Consider the following 19,686-nt stretch of genomic DNA (forward strand, 5'->3'; position numbering starts at 1 on the left):
CCTACCAAGACAAGGCCGTCCACCTAAACTCACAGGCCAAACAAGGAGAGCGCTGATCAGAAAGGCAGTCAAGACGCACATGGTGACTCTGGACGAGCTGCAGAGATCTACAGCTCAGGTGGAGGAATCTGTCCATAGGACAACTATTAGTGGTGCACTGCACATGGTTGGCCTTTATGGAAGAGTGGCAAGAAAAAAGATATTGTTAACATAAAAGCATAAGAAGTCCCATTTGCAGTTTTGCCACAAGCCATGTGGGGACACAGCAAACATGTGGAAGAAGGTGCTCTGGTCAGATGAGACCAAAATGGATCTTTTTGGCCAAAATGCAAAATGCTATGTGTGGCATAAAACTAACACTGCACATCACTCTGAACACACCTGTTAGGAATATGGCCACTTCCTGCCTGCTGGTGGCGGCATCGTGTTGAACTCTGATGAACTTCCTTTATTCCACCAGCAGGTGGCTCTAGAGACTTTGCATGACCTAAACTGTCCTTGTTCCACCACTGGGTGGCTCTATGCTGGCTGGGGACAGCTCTGCCACTGCAAGGTTGCTCTCTATGGACTTTGCTTGTCGATCATGCTGCAGGTGTGTCCTCCTTATTTAAGAGCCCTGCAAGGAGCAACCTTTGCCAGAACTTTGTGCTCGCTAGCTGGAGTATCTGGACAACCTTGGTTCTCTGGTATTCTGTATCTGTTATCCTGTTACTGAACCTAGATTCTGTCTGACCTCGTTTACTGCCTGCTCCTTTTGTACCGTGATTGCTCGATTGTTGCCGAATTATGCTTTGTTCTGACTGTGATTTTGTGCCTGCCTTCTTGTACTGTGATTGGTGTATATATTGTATATATTTGCCCTGTGTATATGTGTATATATCCTGTATATATTTAGGTAGATAGATAGATAGATAGATAGATAGATAGATAGATAGATAGATAGATAGGGTTTTCTGGGTTTTGCACCTTGTTTTGGTTGTATGGTGTGTATGCATGTGGTGGTTGCATCCTTGTATATAGTTGCCACCATATTCTCTGACTGCTGTACATAGTTATTATGCATGCTGCTGCATTGAAATTGCATAATACTGTATGCACGATTGTAAATAAACCTTTCTGCACAGTATATTCCTGTCTCAGTGCCTGTGTTGCTGCAAACTGCGATCAATCCCAGTTTCTCCGTTCAGGCTTGTAATAACACCATCCCCACTATCAAATATGGTTGTTGAAGCATCATGCTCTGGAGGTGCTTCTCTTCAGCAGGGACAGGGAAGCTGGTCAGAGTTGATGGGAAGATGAATGGAGCCAAATACAGGGCAAACTTGTAAGAAAACCTCTTGGAGATTGCAAAAGACTTGAGACTAGGGTGGAGGTTCACCTTCCAGCAGGACAATGACCCTAAACATAAAGCCAGGGCAACAATGGAATGGTTTAAAACAAATCATATCCATGTTTGAGAATGGCCCAGTCAAAGTCCATATCTAAATCCAATCGAGAATCTGTGGAAAGATCTGAAAACTGCTGTTCACAAACACTGTCCATCTAATCTGACTGAGCTGGAGCTGTTTTGCAAAGAAGAATGGGCAAGAATTTCAGTCTCTAGATGTGCAAAGCTGGTAGAGACATACCCTAAAAGACTGTCAGCTGTAATTGCAGCAAAAGGTGGTTCTACAAAGTATTGACTCAGGGGGCTGAATAATTACGCACACTCCACTTTGCAGGTTTTTTTTTTTTTATGTTTGGCATCATGTATGATTTTCATTCCACTTCTCACGTGTACACCACTTTGTATTGGTCTTAGTACTCTGCATTTAAAAAAAAAAAGTAACAAAAAATACTTTTGCAAACCACTGTACATGCAAAGAGAGGACTGATCACATGAAAAAAGGGACAGATAAACGCAAAGAGAGGACTGATCACCTGAGAAAGGGACAGATACGTGCAAAGAGAGGACTGATCACACCAGAAAGGGAGAGATACAGTACATGCAAAAAGAGGACTGATCACCCTAGAAAAAGGACAGATCCTTGTAAAGAGAGGACTGATCACTACAGAAAGGGACAAATCCATGCAAAGAGAGGACTGATCACTCGAGAAAGGGACAGATATATGCAAAGAGAGGACTGATCACGCCAAAAAGGGACAGATACATGCAAAGAGAGGACTGATCACCCCCGAAAGGGACAGATACATACAAAGAGAAGAGTGATAACCTCAGAAAGGGACAGATCCATGCAAAGAGAGGACTGATCGCCCCAGAAAAGGACAGATACATGCAAAGAGAGGACTGATCGCAGCAGAAAGGGATAGATACATGCAAAGAGAGGACTGATCACCCCAGAAAGGGACAGATTCATACAAAGAGAGGACTGATCAACCCAGAAGGAAATAGTGAAAATGCTATTTTCAGCATGCAAATCCTGGCTGCTCATCCCTAACTCTCACATAATTTTGTCCAGTTACAGTCAGATTGGAAAATGATCACATGCACTTCTTTACTTTCCCGACTGTCCTTTCTCAGGGAGGGCCATGCCATACCTAACCAAGATAATTCCTATTCATAAGGCATACCTATGAATGAAAGATAACTTATATAATAGCTTTCTTGGCATCAGAACTGTTTTTCACATGTAATCCGCATCTAATGAATAAACATTTGCTTTAAAGTATACCTGATCTGAGACAAAGCTACCTAAGCTAAGCACAGAGGAGTGTTCATGGTGGGTCCACATGCCTCTGTGCATTGTCTATTCCTCTCCTCATTCCCTGAGGTCACTCTATTCACTCCTTAAAGAGAAACTCCGACCAAGAATTGAACTTTATCCCAATCAGTAGCTGATACCCCCTTTTACATGAGAAATCTATTCCTTTTTACAAACAGACCATCAGGGGGCGCTGTATGACTGATCTTGTGGTGAAACCCCTCCCACAAGAAGCTCTGAGGACCGTGGTACTCCTGGCAGTTTCCTGTCTGTGAACCTTGTTACATTGTGAGAAATAGCTGTTTACAGCTGTTTCCAACTGCCAAAAAAGCATTCAACAGCTACATCACCTTCCAACAGTAAAAATGTCACCATGTAATAAATGTCAGAATGTAAATCAGGGATTTAAAAGATTTTAGAATGGGCAAACACTGACTAAATCATTTATACATAATTATTGTAAAAATTAAGCACTTTTTTATTACATTATTTTCACTGGAGTTCCTCTTTAAAAATGTTTGACTTTTGGGTGAATTGTCAGACAAGAAGAGGCAAGCTTGCGGGGATGTTCCCTCTCATTACTCTTCCATTCAATCTTTACCTCTCCCCATTCACTCCCCTTAAAGAGAATCTGTATTGTTAAAATCGCACAAAAGTAAAGATACCAGTGTGTTAGGGGACATCTCCTATTCCCCTCTGACACAATTTCATTAAAAGTGGTTAAAAACAGTTTTAAAAAGTTTGTTTATAAACAAACAAAATGGCCACCAAAACAGGAAGTAGGTTGATGTACAGTATGTCTACACATAGAAAATACATCCATACACAAGCAGGCTGTATACAGCCTTCCTTTTGAATCTCAAGAGATCATTTGTGTGTTTCTTTCCCCCTGCAGTTCTCATCACTGAAGTGTCAGGCTGTTTCTTCCTGCAGAGTGCAGACAGCTCTGCCTGTATGTAATTCCTCAGTATGTGAAAGCCCAGCCAGCTCAAAGGAGGATTTATCCAGCTTGTAAAAGATAATAGAGCAGAGAGAAGCTGCCCTAATCTAAATAACACACAGGCAGTGTGCAGAGAGGGGCCTGGAGGGCGGAGATGCATCACAGAACCACAACACTGAAGAACTTGGCAGCCTTCCAGACACAGGGCGACAAGTCCGACAGGGGAGAGATAAGCTGATTTATTACAGAGATGGTAATAGTAGAAAGTGCTGCAGTAAGCCAGAGCACATTAGAATAGGTATAGGAACTTGTATAAACAGGATTACATTTTTGTTACGGAGTCTCTTTAAGGGTTATTTATGCTTTTAATACCTATGGAAGTGGTAAGAGTGTGCTTATATTTTTATCCACTGCTTCTACAATTTGACCCCTAGCTGATATTTTTTTCACCTTATCAATGAAATTCCCTTTAAGCCACCAGCAAACAAATAAATACTCAGAATAATTTTGACATTACTTTTTTCACCTACTCTTTGGTACTTTTTTTAAATGCAGAGTACTAAGAAGTTATTTGAAAGTGAAGATGAAAAATGATCGCCTAGGAGAAAACTTAGGATAAAATTAGAATTGAATAGGTCCATTATGCCATGTGTTGCTGAGGTTATATTAACTTAACTTTAGGACAATCTAAGGTCCTGATGACTTTTTTCTACTGCTCCCTGATACGCTGAGCTGAAAGAGGGTTTACTTTCTTTTCTCTTGGCCGTATAAAGGCCCATAACTATGATGCAATCTTTTTTAAATGATTTTTCATGATTAACTTTTTTTAACGATATCGGACAACATAATTTAACAAAAATTTGTGGCGTGCTTCGTAAAATGATGTTTCACAATGCACGCCACCCATGGAAATTGTTAGTTTTGAATGATCACCATGCTGGATTGAATTATGGAGGATCAGTACGATCCTCAATGACATTTGAGGGTTTTGCCCGTTTACAAGATTGTTGATTTACGACGGTGGCGCGCCAATGATGCTTACAGATTCAGCCAGATGGATCAAGGAGCGATCGTTCGTTGGCGGAGATCCCCGATCCATCTGACCGTGGGTACTCAGTTTTAGTCTCCACATGCATTTCGAAGCAGACTAGAATAGGAATGCCAATATATGTACCATGGATTGCTGAAATCCACTTCCTTTGCTCTGGGTTTATACATGATCCTTAGTAGTGCATACTGCTGTATCATTAAAATGTTAACGCTACATAAAATGTTGGCATTTTCAATATATACTTATTTTTAGATTTCAGATAAATCTTTGCCTACTTTCTTTCCTAACTGTGCTGAAAAAAAATGTGCTGAAAAAAAATGTGAAGAATGACTTAATTGACAGAATGAATAATAATCTATTCATTTAATGACTGGCTCCAACTGAAGTCTACAAGTATTCAGATCAAAACTTGAACAAAACATTTCACTAATTTCCACTTATGACTGAAGATAGCTCTGTCAATATGCTCTGCAGCATCAGACTTTGTATGCCACAAGGCAAAAGATTAATTTTCATTTTCCATCTGTTTTTCATGAGCTTTCAAGAGGCCAACGCTAAATTAATCACAGGGCCTGTCAACTATATGGGAAATTCTGTCAGTCTGGCAGATCTGAATTCAATCTGTCTTGACTCTGAATTAATCTGTTAATCTACCATTATCTGAGCAACAATGTGAAAATCACTGCCATGTATGGCTTGTCTGTCTGCACTTTGATGGGAACTTCTAATAAAGTTATGCTTTGCATTTTCATTATTTATTGTCTTCAGTCAACTGAAATAATGAAAATAACGCATAGCTATTTAGACTATTATTTTACATATTATGGGGCCTGTTTATATAGAAGTGTCAATCTTCTGACAAACCACTACTTCTCTGATCATCATTTATTAACTTATATTTATAAAGGAGCAATCCAAACACCTACTATAATTACTCTAAATGGGCCATCTGCAGCTCCATTTTGCAGAATGGTGTAGTGGGCCACCAGCCATAACAGTTATTTCTGGCTAGAAGAATCAATGATACACAGCTCACTGACTTCAGCTGCAGCCATGTTCCATTACTTCTTAAAGGGGTAATCTGACTGAGGGTGTTATGGACGCAACATCCACTGGCTAAAATGTTGACTTCTTCCCGACTGCTCCACGCCAATTGGCATGAACGCGGCGGCTCCTCCAGCTCCGCTCTGTCATTAGTCTCCCAGTGGCAATCGCCGGTAGGAGATTGTTAGTTGGCGGGTCCGCCGTCTATTAGGTAGCACTGTACTGACTCGGCTGTCCCCCTGGGAGGCTCAGGAGCGATTGGGTGTCATAGGCTGATGCCTATGACAGCCAATTGCTGTCATTGGCTTGGGGGGAAGGGAGGGAGGAGAAAAAAAAAAGGTAATTTTATTTTTAAAAAAGACAAACAAATAAAAAATAAAAAAAACATTGTGGAAGCAATCAGAGCCCGCCAACAGAAAGCCCTGTTGGTGAGCAGAAAGGGGGGGGGGGGAATCACTTGTGTACTGAGTTGTAAGGCCCTGCAGCGAGCCCTTAAAACTGCAGTGGCCTAATTTGTAAAAAATAGCCTGGTCACGGAGGGGGGGGGGAGGGGGGGGAGTAAAGCCTGTGGTCCTTAAATACCACATGTGAATGAGCAGGTGGGACGTTTCCCCGTTGATGTAGCAATGGAGATAGGCTGTACAGCTGTGAACAAGTGCAAACTAGAGCAAATGCCGGGTGATAATATGCTGGGTGCTTTAGAAAGCATTGAAATACTCACATTTAACACTCTCTAAGATGTCAGCATGAAGCAGAGCAGGGATCCTAAAACTGTTACTTTGCTTAGAGCTAAGTCAGAGCGCTAATCCAGTTGTTGTGGACTGAATGCTGTGTGCCCTTTATTGGTGATCTGTAGATCATCACCATCAGGGATGAGCGAGACCGATTTTGCAAAAAGTGAAATCGTCCCAGAGTGTTCAGGGGGCTCAGGTGTCCTCCACTTCACTCCTTATATTCCAACACTTGTGCCTTCCAAACTGGAACTTCCGCTGTGAGGGAAAACGTGCCAGAAGATGGAGAGCAGTGTGGAATGCATCAGAAAGGAGATGGTAGAACAGGTGAGTTAACCCCTGCTTACACAGCCAAAGCCCTCTGCTTACTTCGGGAAGATTTCGCTTTTCGTGAAATCAATCTCACTCAACCTTAAACTTTGCTGAAATAAAAAATAAAAGATAGAACTTATTTAAGTTGTGGGAAGCCCCTAGACTACGTGTTCTCCTCAACACCACCATTGCTGTGCATGGACCCGCTGAACATATCCAATAAGAGCATGTTGGATATGTTCTCGTGGTCATGGTTGTTCTCACCATTGTATATGATCCCTGATCAGCGACATCCATCAAAGGTATGTACGCACCTTTATTGTTTGCAGGTTAGGTCTATAATAGCCCAGTCTGCCCCAGTAATTGGCCAGTGTATGTCCTTTTCCAGGGAGTTCACTGTAAATCCAGGTTGGCTTTGGCAATTTATATTTGTATAAACCTGAGCATATTACCGTAACTGCCTGGCATTTTACATCCTGGAGACCTTTACAGCTTGAACATTAAATGGAAATCATTTCTGTTATATGACCAAAATACCATTTATCATAAACATTTTTGTTCACTGTCATTCATAAATGTGACTTAACTCTTTTGTTAAGGTAATCTGGGAATACCACATGCCAAAGATTACTCATAAATTCAAAGTTATTTTTAAGTATTCACAGAAAGAAAACAATAATCTTTGCTGCTGCCGCCAATGTGCGTTTGACATTTACATACACTGCAGTCCCCCTGTGTTACATTTCCAATTTTAATGTGATATTACCTTTGTAAAATGTTTCCACATACATTAAGGATCAAATAAACATTTCTTTAATGGTGCCAGGTGTGGCATTAACTCAATTTTATGGGAAGGAAAATCATCTGAGAAACATACATAGCATTTATGTCACAGCTCACAGGAAGCGCAGTGTCCATAAAATATCTGTCATCTTGCCCGAATGTTCCGCACAATGTATGAATTCAAGAAACAGTCTTGGATACGAAGATAAAAGACTGGGGAAATGCATTAATGGTGGCTATAAGCCTTAGCTGACTGCTAAAGTGTCTGCCTGAATGGCATAGGTTGAGTGTCTCTGGTGTGCTAAAACTATTAAATGGAGCTATTAAGGTCCTTAAAATGAGGATTAATGCATGATTTACAGCCTATCACCAGTGATAAATAGCAGCTTACCAAAAGTAATTAAAGAATATTCTCTGACAAGTGTATTGTATGGAATTATAGGGTATGGAATGTCGAGGTGAAGAGACACCTTTTCCCTTTCTTTGGTGGGAAAAGCAATCGTTTTCTAAGTGTTTAAATGGATCATGATAATAAACATAAAATACATTTTCTCAGCCAGTGATAGAAGGAAAAGGGTTGAGGTTAGTTATTGCTTGATCAATGATTGAAACTCTAGCAGCATTTTAGTACTTTAAATCACAAGGTATTTAGTACATGCTGTGCAGGTGCAATTATATTTAGAGTTATTATGATTATTATTGATTTATAAAACACCAACATATTCCATGGCTCATGTGTAGCAGAACGTATGGAAAAGCATGTGATCAATTTTATCAGGTGATGGATTTGACAAACTCTGATTTGCTGAGATCATTTCCTGCTCCAGCTGCACATGAAAACAGAAGAGACATGTAAACATAACATGGAAACTTACAACCTACAAAGGTATCACCTGATCATGCACTTCTTCACGAGCTCTGCTGCACATGAGCAACACTGATTATATTATTGCTGACCTCTTTTAAATAACAGTTTGCTAGTGGTGAATTAACTGGAAAAGCAGCAGACATAATAGTGACTGATCCCCAAGGGATGCTCCTTCCACTCCCTCACCTATGTAGTGAGGTTAGGCATGGGGGGGGGGGTCTATGTGAGAGTAGGGTTAGGTTTAGCTGTAGTAAAATATCGGTAACATTTACCAATGGTTAGGCATGGGGGGGGGGTTCTATGTGAGAGTAGGGTTAGGTTTAGCTGTAGTAAAATATCGGTAACATTTACCAATGGTTAGGCATGGGGGGGGGGGTTCTATGTGAGAGTCGGGTTAGGTTTAGCTGTAGTAAAATATCGGTAACATTTACCAATGGTTAGGCATGGGGGGGTTCTATGTGAGAGTAGGGTTAGGTTTAGCTGTAGTAAAATATCGGTAACATTTACCAATGGTTAGGCATGGGGGGGGGGGGGGTTCTATGTGAGAGTAGGGTTAGGTTTAGCTGTAGTAAAATATCGGTAACATTTACCAATGGTTAGGCATGGGGGGGGGGGGGTTCCTATGTGAGAGTAGGGTTAGGTTTAGCTGTAGTAAAATATCGGTAACATTTACCAATGGTTAGGCATGGGGGGGGGTTCTATGTGAGAGTAGGGTTAGGTTTAGCTGTAGTAAAATATCGGTAACATTTACCAATATTTTACTATCAAAAATGACCACTGTAAAATAGTACAATATTGGTAAATGTAGCGATATTTGATGATCTGCTATTGCCCCGGCACCCTTTTTCATATATGCATACTATATATCTGTGTATGCTGCTAACAGACAGGCAACAAATCAGCTATTGACCTATCAAATACTTGCATAAAACATACTTGCAGAACTGAAGTGTGCTTTCCAGTAGAATTTTGTCATAAATGTCACTTACCTAAAATATTTTCATGTCTCATTAGCACAGTTTGATAAATTTCAGTTTCTCTGAACCAGCTGGCCTCCTCAGTAGTAAAGAACACTTTGACTGCGACCTTCTCTCCACGCCATTTGCCCATCCACACCTCGCCATACCTCCCTTTGCCAATCTGTTTAACCATTTGAATCTGCTTGGCTATTGTCCTTTGTACCTACGAATGAGACCAAAACCAGCAATATATTACTTACAGGAGTAAATGACCACCCAGTATTAATATGACTAATCCAGAATAAATATCAGGGAATTAAAAAAAAAATCACTTGAGAGTTATTTTACTGCACGCAACATTTCACTTTCCTCCCATGAGTACCTCTAAATGTAACCAGGGTTCGTCCGACACCGTAAAATGAAATATGCCGTAGTTTGAAGAAATATTGACAAAGGCTTTTAGCAGGGGAGATCTTGGTTCGTTTGCTGCCACCCACATGTACAGACTCACTTTATCAGAAATTTAAATGTGGAAAATGATTTAAAAACGCATTAAAAGCAACATTGCCCCCTTTTTGCTATTTTCATCTGTTTTGAGTTAGAGAAACTTTGGTTATTTTACATGGAAAACTGTTAGAATCAAGCTCTATTCAAAATGTGTAGACATACTCATATTTGGTGTGTGCTGGAGTGCTAGTGAAGATCTCTTTAGAACTACATACAGATATGCAGGTGGCACTTACAGTATGAGCTGAGTAACAGCTCTGCATGTACAATAAAAGCTCAAAGTAGCTAAGAATACATGGTCATTTTTAAGAAATAAAGATGCAAGAAAGGCAGCAAATCTCCCATTTCAAGAGTAAACAACAGCAAGAGACCAGAGAGCGTCAATATTATTGATCATAGTTACTCCAAATATGTTTGACCTTAAGTGAAAATTGCACATGTACATGACCAGTGTCAAAGAAAATTATGTATGTATGTAGAGTTGGGCCGAACGGTTCGCCGGCGAACGTGGTTCGCGCGAACTTAGGTGGTTCGCGTGCGGGTGTCGCACGCGAACGTTTTGCGGCAAAAGTTCGCAAAAAATCGGTTCGCCCCATAATGCACCTGAGGGTCAACTTTGACCCTCTACATCACAGTCAGCAGGCCCAGTGTAGCCAATTAGGCTACACTAGCCCCTGGAGCCCCACCCCCCCTTATATAAGGCAGGCAGCGGCGGCCGTTATGGCCACTCGTGTGCCTGCATTAGTGAGAGTAGGGCGAGCTGCTGCAGTCTCTCATAGGGAAAGATTAGTTAGGCTTAACTTCTTCCTGGCTGCATACCTGTTCTGTTCAGTGAGCCCTCAGCCCACTGCATACCTGTACTGTGATCCTGCCACTGCATACCTGTTCATTGATCCTGCCACTGCATACCTGTTCAGTGATCCTGCCAGTGCATACCTGTTCATTGATCCTGCCACTGCATACCTGTTCAGTGATCCTGCCAGTGCATACCTGTTCATTGATCCTGCCACTGCATACCTGTTCAGTGAACCCGCCACTGCATACCTGTTCTGTTCAGTGAACAGTTTGGTGTGTCAGTGTGAAGCAGTACCTTAATTACACTACCTGATTGATGTATACACATGCAAGATGTTTTAAAGCACTTTAGGCCTGTCATTTAGCATTCAATGTGATTTCTGCCCTTAAAACGCTGCTTTGCGTCAAATCCAGATTTTTCCCGGGGACTTTTGGCATCTATCCCACTCCGCCATGCCCCCCTCCAGGTGTTAGACCCCTTGAAACATCTTTTCCATCACTTTTGTGGCCAGCATAATTTTTTTTTTTTTTCAAAGTTCGCATCCCCATTGAAGTCTATTGCGGTTCGCGAACTTTAACGCGAACCGAACCTTCCGCGAAAGTTCGCGAACCCGGTTCGCGAACCTAAAATCGGAGGTTCGGCCCAACTCTATATGTATGTAGTTTTGGTTGTATCTTTATTAGTCACATAGCTTTTCAATGTTAGGGGAAGACAGGACTGCTTCCTGTGACAAAAATAGTTGATAAGTTCTATGAATTTAGCAGTGACGTACATATGCTACAATAAAAATAATAATAAGAATATTAATGCTGTGTGCTGCCAATGTTTTTTCTCAGACTGGGTGAAGCAGTTATGGTTTGTATGGGGCACAATGTTTATGGCGTTATTACCAAAGAAGACTTGTGAACAGTCAATGGGTTGGGTGTTGGCATTTAGCTATAGTAAAGATGAAATGCCAGGGTTTAAAATGCTGGCAGAACAACAGTGGAGCATCTTCACCAGTAGTAAGGTTAGCACTAGACATTGATTAAGAGGAATAGCTTTGGGGATAGAGTTGGAGGAAATTTGTTTCATTAGCTAGAATGAAAAGATTAAGGTTGGAACTCAAATAATGGTTAGGGTTGGACATCAGGACGGGAGCTAGAAAAGGCTCTGACTTTAAGAAAGAATTCATGAAGGGGGAGCTAATTGTCTCCCCCTTCCCCCACTCTGAAGATAATCCGGAGTATGTGGTGCCGGTACCAGTGTGGGTGAGATTGGGTGATGTGTGCCAGGTTATGTGTGAGGAGCGCTCCACGGGTTGTTTTTAAGTGGTTTTATGGGGTATTTGGGAACTAAGAGCAATTTGAAGCTTGTTACTGAATAAAGGTCATTTAAATTAGGTAACCCTTGAGTGATTGCTTCATTTTTGTTATTTAGGATAAGACTAGGTGCATGGAAAGGGCTTTTCATTACATAGGATCATTTACAGCATGCGCAATGTTTCCCTTCTTACCCCACCTGCAAAAACCACGCAATTGTATGCTGTGCTATCATTGCTTCTCCCCTCTTCATAACTTCAGTACATGTCTCTTGGCTGCAGCTGAAGGACATATCTGTGTGCACTTGTTCCCAGAACTGTTATGATCCTCAAGATATGATCCCCACAGAAGACAGTTATCTACTGTCTGTTTGTAGTGTTAGTCTGGATCACATCAGATCATAGCAAAAGTTGCTGAGATGTTAGTGGAGCAGTGCTTATATAACGGCAGCTGTTTACAGACTCCAGCAGTACGAAACTTAGTTGCCTTGCTTTAGCAAGTGAAGTATGGTCTGATATTAGTTGTGGAGCAGATATGCAGACATCAAACCAACAGACATGGATACAGGTAATACCTTTAATGACTAACAGTCATTAACAGTCATGACTAACAGTGAATTTTTTACTGCACGCTTTGAAAATGTTAGGCTTCTTCTTCAGGCATTATACAGAACAGAGTTAAGAAAAAAATGGGGGAGAAGGCTGCGCATCCCTAAACAACGCATTATACAGAACAGGATCAGAACGTGCGACCATAACTAATTTCTTCTCCTTAGTCTTTACTATCTTCTTTTGTGTTCCTTTTTTCTTCAGTTACCACAAGGGCTAGTTTATCTGGTTTTTACATGTCATGAAGCTGCAACTGTGATCTCAATTACTGTCTAAAATGTTTATTGTGATTTCCTGTATAGCCTGTGATCTTTATTCTACTATGGAGTACATCTTAGTTGGGCGCCGGGCAGTTCAGCGCAGGGCAAGTCGAATTACAGCTCTCCCTGCTGTTGCTAAACTCCTAGGCAGCGTTAAATACTATTCCCCCTCTGAGTTGTTGCAGCTCAGAGGGAGATGTAATTCGCGGTCTGGCAACCGCCGGAGCCCCGAATTACCGTTACCAGGGGCGTGCAGCATAGCATTGCTACTATGACGGCACTCTGCTTCGCTACTATGCTAATACATTATGATTACAGATTACCCAGCAAGCTCAGGATGAACCAGAACTCCTAGCAGGCATGGACTAGCTAGGGAGGAAGGGAGGAGATTTCCCCCCTGGCCGCCTCATCCTAAATGATTAGGGCCGGGGCTGGTCCAGACTTTATTGAGTCACTGACAGTCAGAGAGCTGTGTGCTGTGCACAGGCTGGCAGTCATGCATTTTGAATGTATTGTGGCCATGGCCACTGAGTTGTATGCCTGCCCCCGGCTCCCCGCCCCCTGTGTTTGGCAGCCTGTCAGCAAGAAAGGATACAGGATCAGAAGGAAGATGATGCACGCACGTGGCCTGGCTGGCTCTACCGCTGGGTGGGTTTAGGCATCAGGTAGATAGTTATGTGAGTGGGGTTAGGCATCAGGTAGGTAGTTTGTGCGAGAGGGGGGGTTAAGGTAAGGCATCAGGCAGGTAGTTTGTGCTGGTGGGTTTAGGGTCAGGCGTCAGTTAGATGTTTAGTTTGTATGTGTGTGTGTGTGTGTGTGTGGGGGGGGGGGGTTACGGTTAGGAGCCAAGAGGGGTTCTGTGTGAGAGTAGGCTTAGGTTTAGCCAAAGTAAAATATTGGTATTTAATACTGATATTTTACACTTTAATAACAAAATGTTGCCATTAAATACTGATATTTTACTATCGGCATCACCAGATATGCATTTGAAAAAAAACACATATTCATGCACATCGCCTCTAGTTAGGACATTAAATAAGTTATTAAGGAAAGGGAGGTGCTAAAGGGGGTGTGGCCAGAAAATTAGCAAAAATCAGTAACCCTTCACACTCTCGCATGCAAATGTTCAAACAAATGCATTCACAGATTCACTCATCCAGGCACCACTGTTATCCCTACAGCTAAGTTAAAAGCCGGGGTCTTAGTTCACAGAAGAATGCATTCTTATGCTTAGTCCCCTATACTGCGCAGAAGTACCCAGGTAAACGTAGGTGTCCAAACTCTGGCCCTGTAACATGCATAGTGCAGACATGCAAACACATTCATTGCATCAAACCTTTCAAGGGATTAGGAGCACACATCCTGACGTCCTCTCCTGGGACAGATAGCGCATCTTACCAATCGCACAAGGGAGCTAACGTAATGTATCCATGCGCACCATGCACATACACCAGCATAAGCTGTGTGCATGCTGACAAAAAAAGACAAACAGGGGAAGGAGGGTGTGCACTGAATTAAAACCCTGGCCACAGGGGTCAGTAGCAAGAAAAAAAACACAAATATCCCGGCACATTGCCTCTAGTTAGGACATTGAATAAGTTATTAAGGAAAAGGAGGTGCTGAAGGGGGTGTGGTCAGAAAATTAGCAAAAGTCTGTAACCCTTCGCACATTCGCATGCAAATGTTCAAACAAATGCATTCACAGATTCACTCAGTGGTGCCTGGATGCTTAAGGATGTTTATGGTTAATGCAAGAGGTCTTTTTGTACTTAATATTTCCACCATTCGGTTCTGTTGTTGCTCTATATTCATTTTCATTTGTGGTGCATTCTTCTGATTGTTAGTGTGCACACAAGGTGTCGATTTATTCCATAGTATATTTATGAGATATCAGATATGCTTATGCACGAGCTGTAATATGATACAGTGAGATATACATTTGATATCTATATTATATAATTATTGTAACAGGACCCCCATTGTCCATGTGTTTGTTTTAAATGATTTTAGCCTTGTTTCTGTGTTAAGGTGTTTTCAATAAAGATTGACATATGGAAGTACTGATTGGTTCAGATTTACATTTGTTTCTCAGGCAGAGGGCCTTTTCTTCTAAGTATTTACTGTGTGTTTTACTTCTGCTGAGACATCTATTTTGGTGTTATAACACAATTTTAGACTCATGTTTTTTGGCTTTTACACAGATAAAGGGACACGAATCCAGCCTTAAGGTGGCCACACACCATACAATTTACATGCAATCAGACTACCATTTTTATACAATCTTACCAACATCCATGAAGTATAACAGCACTCGGTGATTGATTGTACAGCCATATTGTATGAAAATTGTATGGTGTGTGGCCACCTTAAGTGTTTCCTTTTTTAATACAGTTTGCATACGCTTAAAGAAAATATTTACAATATTTAGCTTCAGAAATATAGCCAGATTTGAATAAAATGTTATACCAAACAATTAAAATAATGCAATATTGCATCATTATTAACATCTTTAAAGAACTTAGTTTGTAACAATTAACTTTTAAATACAGAAATTACATGATGTGTATTTTTGAACTGTTGCCTGCATAATACAGTAGTTTGCTTTATAGAGAATGTATTACCACTTTCTTACCAGCAGAGGGAGCCCAGAACCACTACCTGAGCTCTGTGACTGTTCAATGAGATCTTTCAGTGATTCTCCAGGAGGAATGTATGTCTCATCCTGCTCTAGTCCAATGCTGTAACGTGGTCTGGCTTCTTGTCTCTTGTATCTAAACGCACAAAGGAATCCATCAGTCTGCAGCGTAATTACAAGTATTTATGCTTCTATAATGCTAATGTCACTATTTAAAACAGAAAAGAGCTAGTATTTTTTCCATTAGTGTGCCAAGAGGAAGAGGTCACACTTGTTCAAATCGCACTAATTTTGCCGCATGCGGCCAAACACACACCATGACACACAATGACCTCCGCTCGGGATTCAGAAATGTTTTGCTTTTGTTTGTGTTACATTTCGTGTTTTTTTTTCCCCTACATTTAAAAATCAAATGGCCTTCTGCTTTTTTTCTCAAAAAGCGTGCATTTCCCATTACATTTTATTTTTCCATATACAGAAAATCATAAACGATTTTGACAAATCGCAGATGAAAATCACAGAGCATCAGAAAATCCAAAATCGAATAGAAAAACGCAGGAGCAAGGGAGACTCATGACTCACACTTATCCCTGCAATTGCGGCCCACATTTTTCCATTTTTTCTTTTCATATTTGCAACTCTGCGTTTTGTGATTTCACATCCGATTATTATTATTTTTTTTGTTTGTTTTATTTCTGTTGGCTCGTGGTGAATTTCTGCATTCCGATCTTCCCTGCATACCAATGAAGTTAATTTACATGAAACTTCATGTAAATAACGTCACAGTCGCATGCACATTTTTGCATCTGAAACTTGTATTGTATGCAAATTGCGCTTTACAATAGTGGAAATCCGATTTTAACAGGTGGAAAAAACAGAAAAAAAGAATAATTTTGGGTCAGTTATACCAAACGGTCGAGCCCAAAACAGATTTTGAGCCATGCAAAATATTTGGTCAAATAAGGCCAAACTTATCTAAATAGGTGTCAGGACCTCCCACAACACTTCCTCTACTCCCATCACTGCTGACACGCGCTGTCATCACCGTCATCTTTATCCACTAGCACGGGCCAGACTGCTCTTTACTACTAAATAATAACAGTCTGTGCTGACCAGAATGATTCACCAGTAGTGTCAGTCTAGCCGGAATTAAAAAAAAAAACTGTGGTGCTACAGAAGCCTAAGTGTAAAAATAGTGAAAAACCAACACAAAACGATTTATAATACATACAGTACATATATTTTCTTTTCTTTTTTGTAGCAAATGTGGCACGTATATCGGTGGGTTTATGGAAGTGGGGGATGGTTGGTTAAGGTTAGGCATCACTGGGGAAGTCGGTTAGGGTTATGCATAGGGGCTTGTTAGGGTTAGGAATCGGCAGAAGAGGTTGTTAGGGTTAGGCATCAATAGAGAGTTGATTAGAGTTAGGCATCAGCAGGGAGTTTTGGTCAGGGTTAGCCATCAGCAGGGGGGTGGTTAGGGTTCAACATCGGCAGAAGGGATCGTTAGGGTAAGGAATCAGTAGGGCATTGATTATGGTTAGACATCTGTAGAGGGAGGGCTCTGTGTGAGAATAGGGTTAGGGTCAGCAATTATAAGGGTTAGGTTAGTGTTAGCAATAGTAAGTTACTTTTGGAATTATCACTGCACAATAACAGAATAACGGTAATTTTACGGACCAAGTCTGCACTTCAATTGCACCTGAGTTATTTCATTTGAAATTCATTGTGGTAATGTACAGAACCAAAATTAGAAAGAAGTCGTCTCTGTCCAAATATTTATGGACCTAACTGTAACTGTATATTGCAGCTTGCTCATTATGCAAATAAGAGGTATGCCAAGTGCGATGGTGGTGCTGTAGTTAGTATTGCAGCCTCAGCTCTTGACTTTCAGACATTATCCCCCCATCCTTCCAGAACCTGTATGAGCCAAAATCAATTCCGGGTACAAACCCCCATTTGTACTTGGAGAAATAAATGATTTTGATTCTGAAAAGGTTCTCATATACACACAGATGCTGGCCATCAACCTCCAGTATGTCCACATAATGCATTAGGGACTCGAGATGATTAAAATAGTGAAGTACTACTTTGATTAAATAAAAATAATTGTATTCACGTCCAGTACAGCATAAGCAATGATGTAATGTGTGAGTCGCTTGTTCCTGGGACACTGTTCCCTGATCCCGAACTCCAAAAAAGCTATGCAGGATGCTAAATCACATGGCACCAGCCTTGAGCATTTAAAGGCTCTACCCTATGCGTTTCATCTCCAAAAACTCTTCAGGGTCCCTTATGAGTCTTTCTTACATTGATATAATCAAAGCCAGTGACATTTCATTATAACTGCGCTCCACTGACCAATATTTAGTTTTGTTAATAGCGTATTTTTTAAAATATTATATAATGGACCTGTTATGGATGTCACATAACATCATGCCATCACAAAATAGCTTTGCTGTAAGGAAACATAAAATACCACCATGTCACATTTCACTATTGATTTCTTCCTTACTGCCACAACTGACAAGACTTCCATAAAACTACATGTACCATGGAACACCTGACCCATCTGACCTCCTCTTCAACGCCTACTTGTCAATTTACCATTCTCTGAAGTACTGAGTGAAGCCAACCATTTAGTGTGAGAAAATGCTTAAAATTGAACCTTATCATTTCGAAAACATAATGTTCTCAAAGGACACATTGACACTGTATGTGTTGAAAAGTGCTAGCTCTAACTGGCATTTTTGGCAGGTGTTACCTAGCACTGACAGGTGCTTATCACAGACACTCTCTAGAGTTGACTGCCATTTTACAGGCACTGCCTGTCATTAATAGGTTATTTTACGTGGAAATTTTGGCACGCATCATTGTTGCTTTGAGATATTTGCCAGGGTTTCTGTTGGCACTGACGGACATTTTCCAATGACTTCTACGGAGGACCAAATCAGTACAAGATACTGCCAAAATGCCTATAGCAGAAACTGAAGTGATGCCAGCCAGCACCATGCTTGGTCACCATTGAGTCGAATGAAAATAGGTGCCGCAACAAGCATTCCTAGTCGATGATTTTGTTTAGATTTTCTAGAATTCAATTTTTTTAGAGTTTAATACCCATTTAAGTGTAAGTAAAGGATAGCTATTCTTACCTGAAGTAGCAGAATATTAAAATTGCTGCCAGGATGATGCTGCATACTGTCACTGAGATCAGCAAACCCATGTAATGGATACTGCCATCAACAAAGTCTAGGGAGAAGAGCAAAAAATAGAAAGGAGTTACACATTGCCAGACCTTATGCTCTTGAAAAGCAAACTGTAAATGATAGATATATAGCAATGAAAAAAATTGATTGTATGCAGTGTTGCACCATCTCATACCATATTTTGTGTTATACCACATTATAAACTGCTTTTTGCAGATACAAGAATCTGATAATATTCCATTAACAGTGATGATGAACCAGGTAATAATTATTTCCCGTTTTCCCATAGGCACCTAAGGAATTGCCTGACTGCTTCTACTTGTATTAAAAATACAAGTTTGCCCCTAAAACAAAATGGTATCTGCAATAATGTAAGTTGAAGTGATCATATGATGTCTCCCATGATGCATCACTGCTGAATATGCAAATCATCTTTTGTTGTCCCTGTAAGCTAAATCTCCAGAACTGCAGTAATGCAATGATGTGTCAGCGTGTTAATAGTACAGAGCCACCATAATACAACATGCATACAGACTGTTTCATACTGGTTGGTCCTCATTAGTGCAAGGCATAGATACATGTGTCTCCATGTGGTAAGACTTGGAACATCCAGAGTTAAAGATTTCCCAGCAAACTCATGGTGAACCAGAACTCTTACAAGTGTGTAAGGGGCTAAAAAAGGACCAAAAAGCCCTCTTACTAAAATGCTATACAAAACAAAAGTTTGTGTTCATAAAACAAAAGGTATTTGTGATTATTGAGGTTGGAGAGAGCATATCATGTCTCCCACAATGCATTCATGCTGAATATGCAAATGTTGGTCCTTTTCAGCCCCTTACACACTCCTAGAAGTCCTTATTCACCATGAGTTTGCCGGGGAATTTGTAACTACTTGTATGAAATAATTGGTATTAAGACTATAAATCATTATTCAAAAATACTAGGTGATACTACATTTATACGTTCCTATGCCAATTATACAT

The 19,686-nt window shown here is 40.7% G+C and overlaps 1 protein-coding gene across 7 annotated transcripts in view; it reads right to left on the minus strand.

The window, feature by feature from the left end:
• Positions 1-19,686, minus strand: part of BMPR1B (bone morphogenetic protein receptor type 1B) — a 664,739-nt gene that overhangs the window by 32,732 nt on the left and 612,321 nt on the right. For all 7 annotated transcript variants that reach the window (XM_068232346.1, XM_068232391.1, XM_068232364.1 and 4 more), the window contains 3 exons: positions 18,650-18,746; positions 15,495-15,633; positions 9,421-9,613 (listed from right to left, as the gene is read on the minus strand). In XM_068232346.1, the coding sequence (XP_068088447.1) occupies positions 9,421-9,613; positions 15,495-15,633; positions 18,650-18,746 (429 nt within the window). The remainder of the gene's footprint in view (positions 1-9,420; positions 9,614-15,494; positions 15,634-18,649; positions 18,747-19,686) is intronic.

Source organism: Hyperolius riggenbachi, chromosome 1, assembly GCF_040937935.1.
Source record: "Hyperolius riggenbachi isolate aHypRig1 chromosome 1, aHypRig1.pri, whole genome shotgun sequence".
NCBI classification, from domain to species: domain Eukaryota; kingdom Metazoa; phylum Chordata; class Amphibia; order Anura; family Hyperoliidae; genus Hyperolius; species Hyperolius riggenbachi.